This window comes from Parasteatoda tepidariorum, chromosome 6, assembly GCF_982258835.1.
Source record: "Parasteatoda tepidariorum strain Cologne lab strain chromosome 6, Ptep-v5.0, whole genome shotgun sequence".
NCBI lineage: Eukaryota > Metazoa > Arthropoda > Arachnida > Araneae > Theridiidae > Parasteatoda > Parasteatoda tepidariorum.
In genome coordinates, this window is record NC_141760.1 from 99,470,543 (window position 1) to 99,488,001 (window position 17,459).

Below are 17,459 nucleotides of genomic sequence, written 5' to 3' on the forward strand. Positions count from 1 at the left end.
AAAAATAGTTTATTTTATTTCCCTTTTATAATTAAAGTTGCTTTTATTACAAGTAAAAAGAGCAAGTTATATTTTTTATAGTTTTTTGCTTTTTTTAATTGTATCCTGGTATATGTATACTTTTCTTATTAAATATCCTAATTTTATTTGAAAAAATATTTATCTTAATTTTTTTTCCTATGCTCAGAACGAGGCCTGTGATTGATTGTTGTTTGATTTTTTTTTTTGCGCTGAATATGTTATAAACATTTGTGTTAAGTACGTTTCGGCAACTTAAAAATTAGCTTCTCAATCGTCATCACAAATTTAATTGTCTTTTAAATAGTTATAATGTTTGACTTCTACACTGTACTCAAATTTTTGTAACTATTATATTCTTTGTAGTACTTCTTATAGATTTCATATAAAAATAAATTATGTTTCAGGTTAGGCCGAACTTCTTTTCGAAAAATTAAAGAAAAAAGAGACTATCATAAACACAGAAACAGTGCTTCTTGGCTCTATTTGTCTAGATTAGCTGCTGTTAAAGAATTTACTTTCATGCAGGTATTTTATTTTCATCAAAAATATTAGCATAACTTTGTAATTGTTCTAATCTTACTTTAACCTGTTTGTTAAAACATTGAAATTGAAAAATAATTTTAAGACTGGCTTTATTCTCATGAATGCATATAAAATTCGTGCTTATGTGAAGAATTTTTAAAATGTATTTATAACTTTTGAAGGCTCTGTTCGACCGAGGTTTTCCAGTACCCAAACCAATTGATTTCAACAGACATTGCGTTGTGATGGAATTAATAAAAGGATTTCCTTTGTAAGTATCACATATTCTTGATTAAAAAGGTATTGATTTACTATTTATGATACTTTTTTCTTTAATAATGAATTTCTTCATAATTTTTATCAATAAAAACCATTTTGTTATAAAATTGTCTGGTATTTAATGAATTCATTTCAATAAATTTTGGTACCTAATTAGTTTTTAATTAACATGATGGATTAAAAACTACTTCTAGATCAGAAAGCTTTTTAGGGCTACAACTACTTAAAATATAATTTTGTACAAACTTAAATTGTAAACTTTAAAATATTTATGAATTGTAAAAGTTAATGAAAGATTCACACAGTTTCATTTTTAATAGAATTATTACATGATTTCTCATTTGCAAAACAAATATATACTATTGTAATAAACTTGTTTACTAGAAAACTGTACTTAACTGATAAAATCAACTTATATTTTTTTTAACTTTCATTTCTAAATCTGCCTTTTTGAATTTCAATGTTTCAGTTGGATGTTTTCATTGAAGTGAGTTTTAAATAAAATTTATCGAAAAAATTTTCAGACAATAGTATAGCTCTAGTTTATACCTTATTAAAAATTCAATTACATTGACATTTTAGGGTGAGTAGATAACAAATTTTGTACTAGGATATCTATTTACCTAATCTGATATATTTTGTTCCCAAGTTGCACATGCTAATTTGCTTTGTTTAAATAAAATAAGAAAAAGTTTTAATTTGCAATAAAAATAAATTGTTATGAAGTCAAACATTAACTTCTTTTAACCTGTTGGTGAATATTGTGGGAATTTTTTCCACTCGCTTACCATTTATTTTAATAAAGCAAAAATTTTTTATTATTAAAAATCTTTATTTTTTCTATAATATTTCAGATGTCAGATACGTGAAGTTGATGATGTTCCAGCTTTATATGAAGAATTGATGAACCTTATTGTTAATCTTGGAAATCATGGTCTCATTCATAGTGACTTCAACGAGTTCAACATAATGTTGGACCCTAAAGGAAGACCAATACTAATCGATTTTCCTCAAATGGTGTCAACTTCTCATCCTAATGCTGAATGGTAATTTTTTTATAACTTAATTTGAAATACTGTACCCAATTTTTTTTATAAATTTTAATTTTTAAGAAACATAAAGTCGCATTAGAATCACATACATTGTATTTACATACAACTAGTTAAAAGGCTGTTCACCCAAATTCTATAATAAGTTACTCTTTATTGCTTTAGTTTTTAGAGTACTATTGTGATGGCAAGAAAGTGTTTTCTGTTTGCACTGAAATTATAGTGGATAGCATTATGTCTTTTTTTTGTCAGAATTTAAATTTTTTTTTTGAAATTTTATAGTTGATACCTTTTGTTTGCTATAGAAACAAATTCCATGTGATTTTGTTTAGAGCTGTGGGTTTGAATACAGAGTACGAAAAGAAATGTTTTACTTTTTTATTTTCATTAAGGCAAGAAAGTGGCTTATGCCTACAAAGAGATATGTGAAGCTGATGCTATTGAGTGTTGAGCAGAATGTACATGTCAGAATTGGTTTTAAAAATTTCATTCTTGAAATTTTTCTCTGAAAGCTAACCAACATTTTGATCAAACTTCTGAAGTTGAGAATGACAAAATGAAAACCATAATTTAATAGAATCGTCATATTACTGCACGAGAGATTGTAAAACAGTTAAATATATCACATATACATATAAATATTAGAAATCATATAAGACGTTTTGGACTTTTTTGCTGATATGGGCCAGAAAATTTATTGACTAGTGATCATGAAGTTACCACAAAGATAGCAAAAGGTCGTGGAATAAAATAGATTATATTTGGCAGAATAAAGTTCATTTTTTATATTGCAAAGTTTATTCCACATTAAAATATTAAAATTACCTTCTTGCCAAAGTAATAGAATAGATTAAATACACAATATATTGTGTGTTAAACCTAAGCTCACCCTTTTAGTAATTTCACTATTACTCACCAGTCTGTTACAATAACCTAACATAACTATCATGGAGCAATAATCACGACTCTATGAAAACAATCATTAATTATTACCATACGTAAAATTCAATGGTAAATATGCCGTGTAAAAAGCAATTAATATCAGTTAATATTCCCTGTATCTTATTTCATATTTTAGCATTAAAATAACAAAAATTCTATAAGAATTCTATGTTTTTTAGCTTAAACTTTTCAATTATGAGATCAAAATCTAAAAGGTTGTATTTTAGATATTTTTGTTAAGTTTTTTTTTTTTTGGTAATGTTACAACCTGTACACTAATGGTTACAGTGAAATTCAACCTTGACTAAACTAACATTCCTCTGCATTTGGATTCTAGAAATAAGGAAAGAATCATTTACTAATTGTTTATTATTATTATTTTATAATGAAATTATTATTTTGTGCCTAAGTAAGTGTTTACCTAACTCTAATGTCATTAAAAGGTTCTTAAATCGAAATAAGGAAGCCCTCATCTTATTCAAAAAACAGCAGTCACTCTTCTTTCTAAATATGGATTGTATTTGATACTAAGTGTTCTAAAATCACAGTCTATATTGTAGATTTTTAGAACCCTTCTTGGGCACTTTGTAATTTTTTTTTTTTTTTATTATTATTATTATAACAAATGTAATGTTTTTTTACCTCCTTGTGCTTTTTTTTTTCCTTGTTGAACAAATGAGAATAAATGCCATCTTGTTTTTACAATTTGATAAACATTATTACCTAAAATTTATTTAAATTATACTTTTTTCAGGTATTTTGATCGAGATGTAACTTGTATAAGGGAATTTTTCAAAAAACGTTTCAACTATGAGAGTGAATTATATCCAACATTTCAGGAAATATCGTAAGTTTAAATAACATTTGTTGCTGCTTCATTTCAATATGTCCTCACACAAATGAAAATTTATTCATAGTTGGTCCTTAAAATTCAAGAAAATTTTTTTTATCAAATTTAAAGTTAACAATTCTATTAATGAAATATTTAGGATAGGATGACTTAAATCTGAAATTAGTGTTGCATTATACAACATGAATAGAAGCTGCATGCCTGTTTGATTCTATTAAATCTTTCTTTAAAATCTAAATTAATTCTATTAAAAATCATTAAGTATTTTGTTCATTAATTCTTATTAAAAAAATACTAATAATTTTTTAACAACCAGTTATATTTTTAGGGAATGTTTTAGCTCTATTTTGATCATTTTAATAAAATAGCTTATTTCTTATTTTGGACATTTATTTAACCTAAAATATCTTATGATTTAGTTTCTAATGAAAGATTATTCAAAGTTTCATTAAGATGTATTTAAATTTTCAGCCTATTAAAGAATGTTTGATAAAAATTTCAGTCCTAATTTTGAAAATTTAACTCTTTAGATCTAGTTATGAGAGAGTCTCTAGAAAAGAAAAAATATCCTCTCAAGGGTCATGATTTCTTAATAGCTGACGGCCTGAACTCTCTGAAATTAAGCACACTTCTTCTGTATAGAATCAACTATCAATTGAATAAGGAATTTTTTCTTCGATACCAATAAAATAGTTTTTAATGAAATTGACTCCCCATATTGCTATGTATCATTGTAATAATTAAAAGTAAAAACATTTATTTAACCAGTAGTTGATTCTACTACAAAACAATCAGAATTTCCAGAAAATCAAATGCATTATTTTGGGGGGAAATCATACCTACTGATTTCAAAGAGAATTTTGAATTTTATTTTATTTATTTTTTTCTTAATCTTGCTTCTAGCTCTGTGGATCCTCTGTGTTCTTGAATTTTATTCAGACTGACCTAAAAACTTAGGGATATTCTTGATGTGTTGCATGACTAAATTTTTTTAATGCATTTTTGAAATTCAAAACTCATTTAACTCTTTAAATTGTTTATTTTATATAAAAGTAGTTGTTAAATAATATATAATTTCTGACAATTATATGCTTTATGTAGGAGAGAAGATACTTTAGACTTGACTACGTGTGCCAGTGGCTATTCAAAAGAAGTTCAAGAAGACTTAGAAGAGGTATTATATTTATTATTATCTTTGAGTATTGAAGAGCAAAGTTAAAGATGATAAATAACAATTAATTCAGACAATTCTTTAAATACTATAGATTTCAATCAAAATCTAATCTGCAGCAGCTTAGAGATGTTTCTATACATTCTCAAATTTTCCTTTAAAAATGAATTAATAAGTAACCTCTAATGTCTTAATATTTACTCTTACAAGGTAGTTTAAAAATACAATAGAACTTCGATTTAACAATACTTGTTGAACTAGACCAAAACTTTGTCAATAACAGAACATTGATATATTGGAAACATGGAAATTCCTATGAAAACTAAAATTTAGATATATACTAGTTTACTTATATTTTATTAAGGACCTAAATACAATATGAAACTTTATTGTAATTAATTTAGAAAAATTTTATTATTTGAATGATAAAATCCAAAATTTTTTTTACTTTTTTTTTGAAGTGTACTGTGAATTTTTCAACAACTAAAAATCATCTGTTTCTCTTGTTTTTGAAAGAAAATTTTCAGTCTCAGCAACATAACTACTACTTCATTAAATGATAGTGGTGGATCTGAAGATTTGCAATCCCCATCACAATTATATTTCATAATTTCAGCTATTGATCTTTCCTCTGATTACAAGTAATCAGATCATTTTAACATTGCTGAGGCAAATACCAAATTTACAGAGTACTTGCATTCTGTTATAAATCACTGCCAGCATTCCCCAGGTCGAAAATAGCGTATAACTATCTTTTTTGAATTTTTTTATGGAACATAGGTATTTCAGGGAAATGGTGTTAGAGGATGCTTTAAATGCCAAGATTTTTTTTTTCTATATTCTATATATACACTACTCTACAATAATAGAAGAGACACTTTCAGTTTTTGATTTTATTTTTTGAATTTTCAAGAAATACTTCTTAGACTATTTTATAACTTTAGAAGTGTTTCGTTCATGTGATTTTTCATACTTTGCAATGAAGTTTAAAGCTATCAGAAACTTGAGAGACCAACAATAAATTACGAAAGGAAAACAAGTATTTTTGATCACCCTATGTCAGAAAATCAAGCAACAAACTTCGCAACTTGTATCAGTTATTTTGATTATTATTTGAAATAACTGCATAAAATTTTGTAAATCTAGTTTAAGTATTTATGGAGATATGAACATTTTTATAAAAGACTAATTCTTTGGTCATATATATATAGCTTTAAAAGTATTCAATAAAATCAAAATTTTGGAGCAATTCAAAATTATTGTTTTAAAATGTGCAAGATATAAGTATTTAAAGTAGTTCTTTTGTACCACATGCACGGGAAAAACTTTAATTTTTTTCAGAATTTTGTAGTGAATCAGGTACAGCAACTAATGGAAAAAATCTGATTTAAATATCCTAAGAACATAAAAAGCTTCAAGTAATTTTCTAAGTAGTTTTTGTTTTTATTGCAAATCTTAAAATAATCAATGATTTTTCCACAAATTTTATATATGTAGTATTGCAAATTACACTTTATAATAACTGGACAGCAAAAAAAAAATAATAATTATGTGGAAAATCCTTTTGAGCTTTCTTTTAAAAACTGCTTGAAATTTTGTTTAATAAAGTGCATCCTTCATATTACTGTCTTATTAGTTATACCAACCTTATTTTTATTCTGTAACTTTCCTACTTTTGATTTCGATTTTAACTGAAATTATGCTGATAAACATTAATTAACAGTAACTAATATGACTTTACTGAATTCAACAATATTTAAAATTAGTAAATGTATATTTTTTTCTAGGCTTTAGGTATGATGACATTGGAAGAAGTTCCTGAGAAAGATGAAACACCTGAATCTGAAGGTGAAACACAAGATTTTAACAATAAGGAAGAAGAAACTACAATAGAAGAAAAAAGGGATCACAAGATGAAATCCAAAAATGCCATTTTAGAAAGATATCTTGACGATTCAGTGGAAGCTCTTAAGTTTAATAGCGATCCACAATTTTCCGAAACTTCAAATGAGACTTGTGATTTGCCCATTCTGCACAATGAAGAAAATATCCTTTCTGAAGAACTTAAACCAGTTAACTCTGGAGTTATTTCTAACAAAGAAATTAATGAGAAACATGAAGAAATTTCAGGTGAAAGCCACTCAGAAAGTGATGCAAGTGAAAACAGAGACGTAATCAAGAAAACTAAAACGAAAACATATAGCATACGTTCTGTGACAACTATTCCACCAGAAGAGGTTAGACATAGACTCAAAAAGCAACTTTCAAAACAAGCTAAGAAAACAGAGAAAAAAAGGATTATAATTAAAGGTGAAGCTAGCGCCACAAATCGTCAAAGAAAATCAAACATGGCGAATATTAAAGAATGTGGTGTGTTTGCTGAATGGTAAATGTAAAAATAAAATTTCTGTTCTATTACTACATTTATTGTACAACTTTTTTCAGAAATAAGTTAAATTCATATATACAGCTGAAACAAATTCATACACATAAAATATCTTGAGTTTCATACAAAAAATAATAAAAAATAAACATAATATTAAAGCAGATAAGTTGCAACATCTATCAGTCAACTTTAATCTCTTTACTGATCTCTGGTTCTAACTCAACTTTGTCTGCAGGCTGAAAGGAAAAATAAAAAATTATTTAATTAGATTTGATAGCAACTTTTTTAGTATTAATGGAGTACACACTTAAAATTGCACAGAATTCAAAATAAAAGCCATCACACCCTAATGATTGCTTTTGTTATATTTACATAACATTGTCTTCATGAGTTGAGATGACCACCCCTAACATTTATATGTACAGTGCACAAAGAATATAAGCAGGCAACCCTGAATAACTTGATCTAATGATCAGATCTTTGCATTCTAGAATTTCTTCTTAATTGTTCAAGGGGTGACCTCAAATAGGCTAATTATTAAGTGCAGATGATATTTTAAATCACAAAATCAGACACAAAACGTATTTTCTCCAAATAAATATACTAATTTTTGACGGATTAAGATTTCTGACCACCAAAATATGAATTAATCTAGAAAATTTTGTTTCCAAAGTTGGGCCAATGTAATGCTAATTTTGCATATTTTGCCACATCCCAAGAAATTTTCTTTTAAGTGAATTGAAAACTTTTTGCACATAATTATAAAACTAGTTTAGCAGAACATAATTGCACGCAAAAATAACTTTAAATATTTATTATTTTCCGTAATAGTGGAAAAATTTTGAATCGTAACATTTAGATTTTTATATCATTTTAAAGAATGTAATTTTACGTGGCAAAATACAAAACTTTAGTGAAATCTGTCGAACAGTGGCAAAATACAAAACTTTAGTGAAATCTGTCGAACAGTTCTCAAGAAATCGAATTTTAAGCACACAGCTTTTTTAAAATACGATTTCTCAGGGCCTATTAGACTGATTTTGCTCAAATTTTGGGGTGTTAAACTAAATTCTTTCAAATGAGAAAAATTTTATACCTTACAATTCAAAATTTTATCAATTATTATTAAAAAAAATAATAAATAATATTTTGCATGAAATTTATCATTGGATAAATGGAAAGAAATTTTAATTTGCTTAAAAAGTTCTTAAGATATGACAAAATATGCAAAAAGTAAAATTCGCATTTAGGGGCACAAACTTTGAATGGCTCTCCTGACCAGACTATGGGCACCATGTTTCCTAGAATGCAGCATATTTTGGAAGTCAGTTCCGAATATATTGAACAAATAAGTTTATCCAGAAAAGGTATGTTTCTGAGTCTGATTCCATAATCTAAAATATCATCTGAACTAATTAATTAGCATATTTCAATTTGAGATCACCTCTCAAACCATTAAGAGTGAGTTCTAGAACATGAAGATCTGATTATTAGATCAAAAGTTATTCAGAGTGGTCCGTTTATTTTTTTACACACTGTGCATATAACTATTAAAAACAAAAGAAATTTCAAAACTTAGGATCATATAATTATTGGTAACCACTTAAGCTTTACTCAATCTAAAAAATTGGCGTAAATTGTGATTATTAACTAAATTATCTACTAAAATTAATTTTACACATAATGAACAAGATAATTATCGATAATTTTTAAAAGATAATTATTGAAAATAAAAATAAAAAAACAAGGAAATTAACAGCTTGGATAAATCTCAATGCTGTATATTTTTATTTATAATTATCTAATATTTATATTAGATTATGATTTTCTACACCAAAATATTGAATTTTTGTTAGTAATAGTCAAAATAATTTGATTGACATCAAAAACCGAACCCTAATATGCAGATAACTAAATATCAAGACATCTAAAAAAGCAATTTTTAAAAAATTTATGTTATTAGAACTAGTTAACAATAGCATGATCCAAACATAAGTATTAATTATAGGTGGCTTCAATTTATTTATATAAAACAGAAAAATATGCACACATTCTGTTATATAATCATGGTAAATTAAAAAATTTCTAACCACAATTGAAGAAAAGTAGTATTCTTTTTAATCATTATTAATACCCAAGAGAAAAGTGTAAAAGAGCGACTTATAATCTTTATGTTTGAGTCAAATTTCTACCTAATTTGAAAAAGAAATATATAACGTTTACAAAAAAAAAAAAAAAAAAAAACTGCGGAATTTAAACAATATAACTGATAAAAAATAAATTTAAAGATTTAAATAAAATAGAACAAATTTCTATTTACCAAAATCTAATAGATATCTTATATAACAAATAAAGATCCTATTTCAGAATTTACTTAAGATATGCTTCTCTTTAGAGACATTAATACAAATTAAACAATTTTATTTCCAATAAATTAAAAGCAAGGTAAAAAGTAGACAGTTTCTAATTAGACATTCAATTTGGAATCTTTGATAAAAGGATAAAGATATAAAGAGGAAAAAAGGAGATACTTCTTATTTAAAATCATCGCATTTAAAAATTCCTTCTTCCCATTATTGTGGCAATAACTTGCATATAAAACATTAATATTGGCACCTCTACTAATTATTAAAGTCAGTGGTACAACATCGCATCGATGTCCAAGGCCTACTATACCCATCCCATTTTTTTATTATCTTGGGCTCTGTAGTGTGGCAGCAAATGTTAATGTTGGGTGGTCAGCTAAGTACAGAACCCCTAGTGTTTAGCGTTCAAGCATGTGTTGTGGCTTGAACAAGTCTTTTAAATAACAAATACTATTGTTTTTCTTTAAATTGGTGGTTTAATTTTTTAATTACTATCATAAAACCTTGTATTATTGCTATATTTTCATAAATATTTTATTGTTTTGTATTAACGTTCATTGTTATAGTAACAAAACAAAAAAAAGTTTAATCAGAATTCTAAAAATGTCAACAAAGTGAGCAATAAAAAATCTGCTTTTAAAAAAATATTAACTTATTTAAATATAAATGAATGAAAAAATAAATACTAAAATTATAATTGTGAAAGTCAATGCCAATAACTTGGCGAAAGAATTTTGACGAAATTATGGCTGAGGATGATAGGTGTCAAAATTCCTCATTTTTAGATTGATTGTATAGAAAAAATTTTTTAGTTCAAGCACAGTTTATAGGTCTTTTAAATAGCAAATAATATTGTTTTCATTTTAATTATTATCTTATACCTTGCTTTATATTATTACAACACTTTCATTAGTATTTAGTTGTTGTGTACAATAGTTATGGCAATATTAAATTATTTAGAAGAAAAAAAGTTACGAAAGAGTTCTAGAAATGTTGACGATGTGAGGAATAAAAAATCGGACTTTTAAAAGAATGCCATCCATTTATTAATGAAAAAATAAATACTAAAATTATTATTGTGAATGTCAGTACTAATCGATGCCTTTTATGGCCCTGCTGAAGAGATAAAAATTTGAGTCAAACTTGCCTGGATTAACAATAAAATAAAGGATTAGCTTATTACTGCATCCAAAATTTAGATATGCAAAATATTAGTAAATTATTTTGTCACTATACATTTTTATTATTATTTTTGCATAGATTTGAAATTGTGATAATTGAAAAAATAATATGGGCAGAATACGATGGACTACGCTTTATCAATCTTTATATCTGACAACAATAAAAATGTGACTATAATTCGGATTTTAAATTGCAAATAAATGAACCTTTAGATTACTTTGGTATTCAGATAACAGTATTATACATTATTTTTTAAAAAAATTAAAACTTACAAACGAACAGAAAAAAAATTTAACACCCTTAATTTTAGAAAAAAAGAAATCCACTCTAAACTTCAGTCACACATTTCATTATTATGCACTATTTAGAATTGTAGCCAAGGAGTAGAATATAAAAAGTTGTAATTCACCGCCTCTCCCCCAACCCTTAAGTTACTGATCCTAAGACTAGTGACGAAATTATAGAATATTAATTAAGTTACTAATCCAAAGACTAGTGACGAAAATATATTATTAATTCGTAAATATTTAAACTAGTCTCTAAACATGTTTTTTAAGATATTTTAGTGGAAAAAGGTTAATAAAGTGCATTTAAATCTGCAGAGCCACTGAAATTTTTTTTTACCGTAGTTGTAGTCAAATCTTAGTGGTCAAGAACTAATACATCATGTCAATTTTGAGCCTTACTATGAGTGTGAAAATTCTTTTGAGAAGCTCTAAAATTTTGAAAATATTTTTCCATGATTTTGTATTAAATTATAATATGAAATGATTGTCATTAAATTTTTGAAAATCCTTTTCCTAATATAAATATCATATAGAGTACAAAAATTTTTTTATATATTCAATGAAGTAATTGCATCAAATTTTCAAAAATTCCTTAGAAAGTTTTTTGCAAATTATCTTTTTGTAACATAAAACATCAAAAATTACATAAGTTACAAATGCGTTAAGTGTTTAGATAGAAAGTTTTCTTAAGACGAAAGATGACAAGGCTAAATGTATTGAAATTAGTAACATTTATATAGAATTTTTAGAGAATTATATTACATTGCAAAATGACGGTTAAGTGGAGGGGGGGGATTTTTTCACTGTGAAAAGGATTTTAAAAAAAAATCATGAAATATTGTAACAGCTATTAAATTTGCTAACAGCTATTTAAATTTTATGATAATCAAATTAGATTTTTTCCCCCCCAAATAAGCTGGTTGGTAATCCAAAAATGGAACAAATTTTCATTTCAAGCGCAGCATATGAATTACTAGCTCAATTCCTCATAGTTTGCTAATAAGTTTTTCTAAAGTTTTAATTAAAAAAAAAAAAAATTTTATTGGTTATAAATAGGGTTGCAAGTTTGTCGCGGGGAAAAAAAAGACATAAATTCGCAGGTAATTCGCGCAAAAGTTCTAAAAATTCGCGAAATTTTCGCGGATAACATATGCACTGATATTTACACCGAAAATCAATTTAAAAATAATAAAAAACATAAAAAAGTTACAAAATTTTATTTTTAAGCAATATTAATGCTGTTACTTAAATGTACAGAATTTTGATACAAAATATTATACATGGTTAGGTGATTCTATTCTCGCTAATGTTTCTCCTTTCATCACTCAATACATTTTTGTATTTTGAAAAAGATCGTTCGGCATCCACGCTGTTAGTTGGTACTGACAAACATCAAATTGCCACTTTAGACAGTTGTGGATAGCGTTCCATCTTCGATTTCCAAAACTGAATTAATTGTCTACCTTCAACATGTAGTTCATTAACTGTCGCTTTGTAAGCATTAAATTCGTACTTCAACTCTTCTTCATCCTCAAACATGGGGATAGAGTTAAAAATAAAAGAACTATCATCTTCTTGGAAAACATCTAAGTATTTGAATTGACTAGGATCAAAAGCTCTGCATGCTTTAAAAAAGCTTGATGCTGGTTGACGAAATCTATGTGTTGTAATATTGCCTTCAAAAAAGTATGCCTGAATTTTTTCATGGCATGATTTTAAAGCTTTTTTAGATTTCAAGTGCTGGCAGGTTACAGATTTGCTTTTTAAATCTTCAGCAAGATCAGACATTTCATTAAAAATAACATGCGAACTTATTCTTTGTTTTTCATATAAATTTAATAGATTCAAAATTAAAGATGCATATTTTTCAATCTCTCTTAAATCTTCACTCAATTCTGCGTTACAACATTCTTCGGAAATCGTGCTGATCAAAGAACTACTGCTATTTTGTTGCTCTTTATTGAAGAACTCTGCACATTCAGCTAAGTAATTAACGTGAAACAAAGCTGCCTTAAACCAGCTATTCCATCTGGTTAGTACGGGAACCGGTGGTAGAGCGGCGTTTTTGCCCTTTTCAACTAAAAAGGCTCGAAATCGACCCTTACGTGAAGGACATGCTGTGGATGCACGCTTTAAATGCACAATAAAAGAATTCACTTTTTCAAATTGATTTTGCCATATTTCTCCTAGGAGATTTAAAAGATGTGCATTGCAAGTCACGTGAACAGCATTCAAGAAAACTGCTTTCAAACTTTTTTCCCATGCTTTGTTCATGTAAGACACATTGTCAGTGACGAAAGATGAAATGGTATTAAAACGAAGCTTGTACTTTTGACATCACTGGATAACTGCTTCGCTAACAGTTTTAAAATTTACACTTTCCAGTGGTATGCTTTCTAAGAAAAAAGCAGATAAAGAAATGTCAGAACCATCATCTTGTATGTCCACAAATGGAACTGCTAACACGTCTAATACATATCTGTCTTCAGAGTCTGTAGTTTCATCCGTCACAATACTTACACCAGCTGCAGAGGCTAAAATATCGGCAACTTGATTTTTATGAAAATCGTGAATCTTAGGCAGGTAGTGGTTTCGTAAGTGGCTAGAGCTTGGAATGACACCAATATCTTTAAGGGAATTTTCCAGGTAACCCTTCAGTGCAGGATTATCTAGCTTGTTCAGGGGAATGTTTGCCGCTGCAAATACACCTACCAACTTTGAAAGTTGAACACCACGGTGTTGCTCTTGAAGGGTTTTTTTTTTCAAACAACTTTTCAATACCTGTTTGAGTTACACTGGGTTCACTGGTTTTCTTTTTTAGATGTAGTTTACTTTTTAAATGTTTTTCACAGCTATCTTTCCTCGAAAAATCTACTGGAACATTGCAATTGGCACAAAACAAAAGATTCTTTCTTACTTCAAAAGTTCCTTTTTTATATTGCAACGCTCGAGAGCAGTTATTTTGCTCGTATGGCTCATTTTACCATCTAAGAAGAACTGAAAACTTTCCTTAACCTCGCTTGAAAATGAAATGAGATATTTTGAGTAGACTTTGCATTATTTTTGTAGGAATGAAAGTTACAATACACTTTCCTGTTATCCATCAAAAGATTAAAAGAGCCGCTCTTGAGTATTCCATTGTTAACAAGCATTTCCACATGCCTTTCTGTACCTATTGAAATAATCAGTGTAAATATATGTACCTTCTCACTACTAGGAATTTCCTGTGAAAGAGTCAATTTTTCTTCTACTTTTGTTTTCCTTTATCTTTTATATTCTAGTTGACTGTTAGGGAAGGGAGGCATTGGTGTCAATCAGTCAACAAAAAGATAAGAAGACCACCCTTTTTGTGACCACCAGTCTTCAATCAACTTTTCAGTCCTACTAATTCCAGCAATGAAATTCAATCACCCAAACAATTTGTTAACTACAAATTTCTTGTGGTTGCCCCCACCCCCTTTACATGGTCAGTGCTATAAGATGGGGGCTCATACAGTGAGAGGACTGTCCCTCTGGTCAATGGAGAGGGAGATAAGAATTGATAGATTTATGAAGAATTAGAATGTAGAAAATCTTATCTTTCAGTTTGTTCATGGTATTCAATTGCAATACAAAAGCGAGGAGCTTGTATAGAGCCTAACCCAATTCTAATGTCATTTTGCTAGATACTTTTGTGAGTGCTTTGAAAAAATATAATCAATTTTTAAACTTCAGAAAAATAATAACTACAAATATATTTTTATTGATAAGATAAAACAGAAAAAAATAACTTCAAATTGTGAATAATTTTCATTTAAATCGCGCGAATTGAATAACTTCCGTTCAAATTGCGCAATTTTAAAAAATTCGCGAATTTTTGAAAAAAAACTTGAAATTTCACGGAAACGGTCGCGAAAGTTCGCGCCGCGACAAACTTGCAACCCTAGTTATAAACTACTCTGTGATTCCTAAGTAAATTTGCTTATGTGGACTTTCTAACATAATTAAAAAATCATACAACATAAAATTCAGTTTTTTAAAATAGTATTATGTCTTGGTGAATATGCATGTTTGGTTAAACCAGAATGTAAATATTGCACATGATAAAAGAATTCATGAATAAAAGCTATAAACTGATTAGTTTTTTTTACGGCATAGGAAACTAAATATTACTGTTAAAAATTATAATTTTTTTATTGTTTCTCGAACAAAAATGTCAATAACCACAGGTTTTAAACATACATAATATAATATTTTTAAAATTTCAACACAATATTGATTTAAAATAAGGATATGCAGCCTTTTTCAAATAGAAGGACTCAAAAATCAAATAGGTTCCAGAGGAAAATTATAAACAAATTTAAAATAAAATATTATAATCAGATAATATTTTTAAATTTATAAATTATAAACCAATTTAAAAACAAACAAATTTCATGTTAAGGTTTTCGAGAAAAATTATGACAAATTTAGAAGATAAATTGCATTTTAATACATTCTTAACTATGAAAAGACATAGTTAATTCAAAGCTAGTAGAGCACTTTTATTTAAATTCTAAAACTATAAAACTTTAATGAAATTTTGGAAAGATAAGATTTTTTTTTCAGTATTGGCTTTGAAAAAAAAATATATTTCACTATGAATACAATCTGTTCATCAGTCGCTATTTTGCCTAATTTAATAGAAAATCGGCCAACACGGAGAGACAACTGAAGAAAACCAAGATAGAGAAATTCAACGGGTAAAATTCGCAACAAATTCCTAACAAACATAAATACAATTTATATATAAAATTACTCTAAGTAAAAGAACTGGAAAGTGACACTTGTGCTTACAGATACTGATTAAGAAACATTCCCATAAAAATTTCAAATTTTCTATGATCTTGAAAAATAGCCAAACGAATAATTATGCCGATCATGTTTGATTGATTGTGTTATTAAGTACTTCTGGAATTATAACAATAGGTATACAGGAAATAATTTCATATGAATATCAAAATAACCAACAAGTTACAAAGACTTCCAGTAAGAGCTAGTCAAATACTAATCAGAATATACCGGAATAAAGTGAATTAGAACAATATAACTTGTATCCAACTCCAGAAAACTGCAATAAACTTTACTTTGATTTATTCAGAATTACCATCTAGACCTTCTAATTTCAGTTGGCCTGAACAGGTACCATGGATATAGAAATATTCCTGTTACCAAAGATAGGTACTCGGGCTCTAAGTTTTTTATGGCCGCTTGCAACTGATAAATACCATTATTTTCTTCTAAAATTGACTTATAAATTATTATTTAACCATTTAAATAAAAATAAAAAATAAATTTTTGGCCTGTGATATAGTTGATGTGATATAGTTAGTATGTGATATAGATAGTATTTACAACCTTTTGAGTTGCAAAGAACTAAGTACTGCTATAACTACTTTGGAATCGCTATTTAGTATTTAATAGTTAGTTATTTAACGAACATAATATAAATTGAAATAGTGGAAAACAACTATAGTATAAAATACTCAAAATTTTACTAGATATATATGAGATCATATTTATATAAAGTTGCAAAAGTTTTGAAAACAAAACTCATATTGGTTAGTTTAATTAAGAACAGGTCACAATTTCATATCGTAAATGCGTGTTATATAGCAGCATTTAAATTTCTTTCAATATGAATTAATTTTTACAAGATTAAAATATTAATGAAACTTAAACAGCAATTTCGAAACTAAACATACTTTAGGAGTCTTTGAAAATGGACATGCTGCTTTTGGTGCGTCTTTATTTTCTCCTGCCTGCGACGTTTGAATAGATGCTTTAGGAGCCCAAGGATTCCAAAATTTCAGCATAATAGGTTGAATAAATCTGTACCACAAAAACAAAAGAACAGGAGCAACAATACATGGAATGCACACCATCTAAAATAGGAAAAGAAACAAACACTTAAAAAAAATTATAATAATTTGGTATATTGTATTAGTAATTAAATTCAAGTGAAACTCAACCTTTTAAAAAATTAGGATTGACAAGAACTGTAAAAATTCAGTAAATATATCTATAAATCAGAATGTAATGAAGAGTTAAAGGAAGTAGAATTAAAATTAGTATTTTGTTTCTAATAATTTAACATTCACGTAAATGTAAATCTGATTAATCATTTATCATGTATCATGTAAATAAAAAGTAAATTGGGAGGGGGGAAGTTGAGTCCACAATGAGAGAAACTTTTTGATCCGAATTTTCAAAACACGTTCTTTAAAATGCAATATTTTATGGATATAAAACTGTATCAATTTAAAAAGAATAAATCTTTTAAACCTTAGATGGAGTAAAATTTTAGACTTTTTTCACTTCACTTTTATAATTACTACTAATATTTATATTTTAATATTTGCGCAAGTAATAATTAAAAATTCGGA

At 27.2% G+C, this 17,459-nt stretch overlaps 2 protein-coding genes across 2 annotated transcripts in view; one reads left to right on the top strand and one right to left on the bottom strand.

Moving 5' to 3' along the window:
• The window catches only part of RIOK2 (RIO kinase 2), a 16,853-nt gene extending 9,596 nt beyond the window's left edge, over positions 1 to 7,257 (top strand). Inside the window, exons 5-10 of the mRNA XM_043047204.3 lie at positions 426 to 546; positions 726 to 814; positions 1,677 to 1,868; positions 3,568 to 3,660; positions 4,765 to 4,837; positions 6,622 to 7,257. Coding sequence (XP_042903138.2) covers positions 426 to 546; positions 726 to 814; positions 1,677 to 1,868; positions 3,568 to 3,660; positions 4,765 to 4,837; positions 6,622 to 7,224 — 1,171 coding nt within the window. The 3' untranslated portion in view covers positions 7,225 to 7,257. The remainder of the gene's footprint in view (positions 1 to 425; positions 547 to 725; positions 815 to 1,676; positions 1,869 to 3,567; positions 3,661 to 4,764; positions 4,838 to 6,621) is intronic.
• On the bottom strand, positions 7,239 to 17,336 carry LOC122270316 (UPF0729 protein GD16342). The gene is made up of 3 exons (XM_043047205.3): positions 17,046 to 17,336; positions 16,779 to 16,958; positions 7,239 to 7,456 (listed from the first exon to the last, which is right to left on the bottom strand). The coding sequence occupies exons 2-3, from the start codon at positions 16,956 to 16,958 to the stop codon at positions 7,400 to 7,402; spliced, it is 237 nt and encodes a 78-aa protein (XP_042903139.1). The 5' UTR covers positions 17,046 to 17,336; the 3' UTR covers positions 7,239 to 7,399.
• Between the last annotated feature and the right edge of the window lie 123 nt (positions 17,337 to 17,459).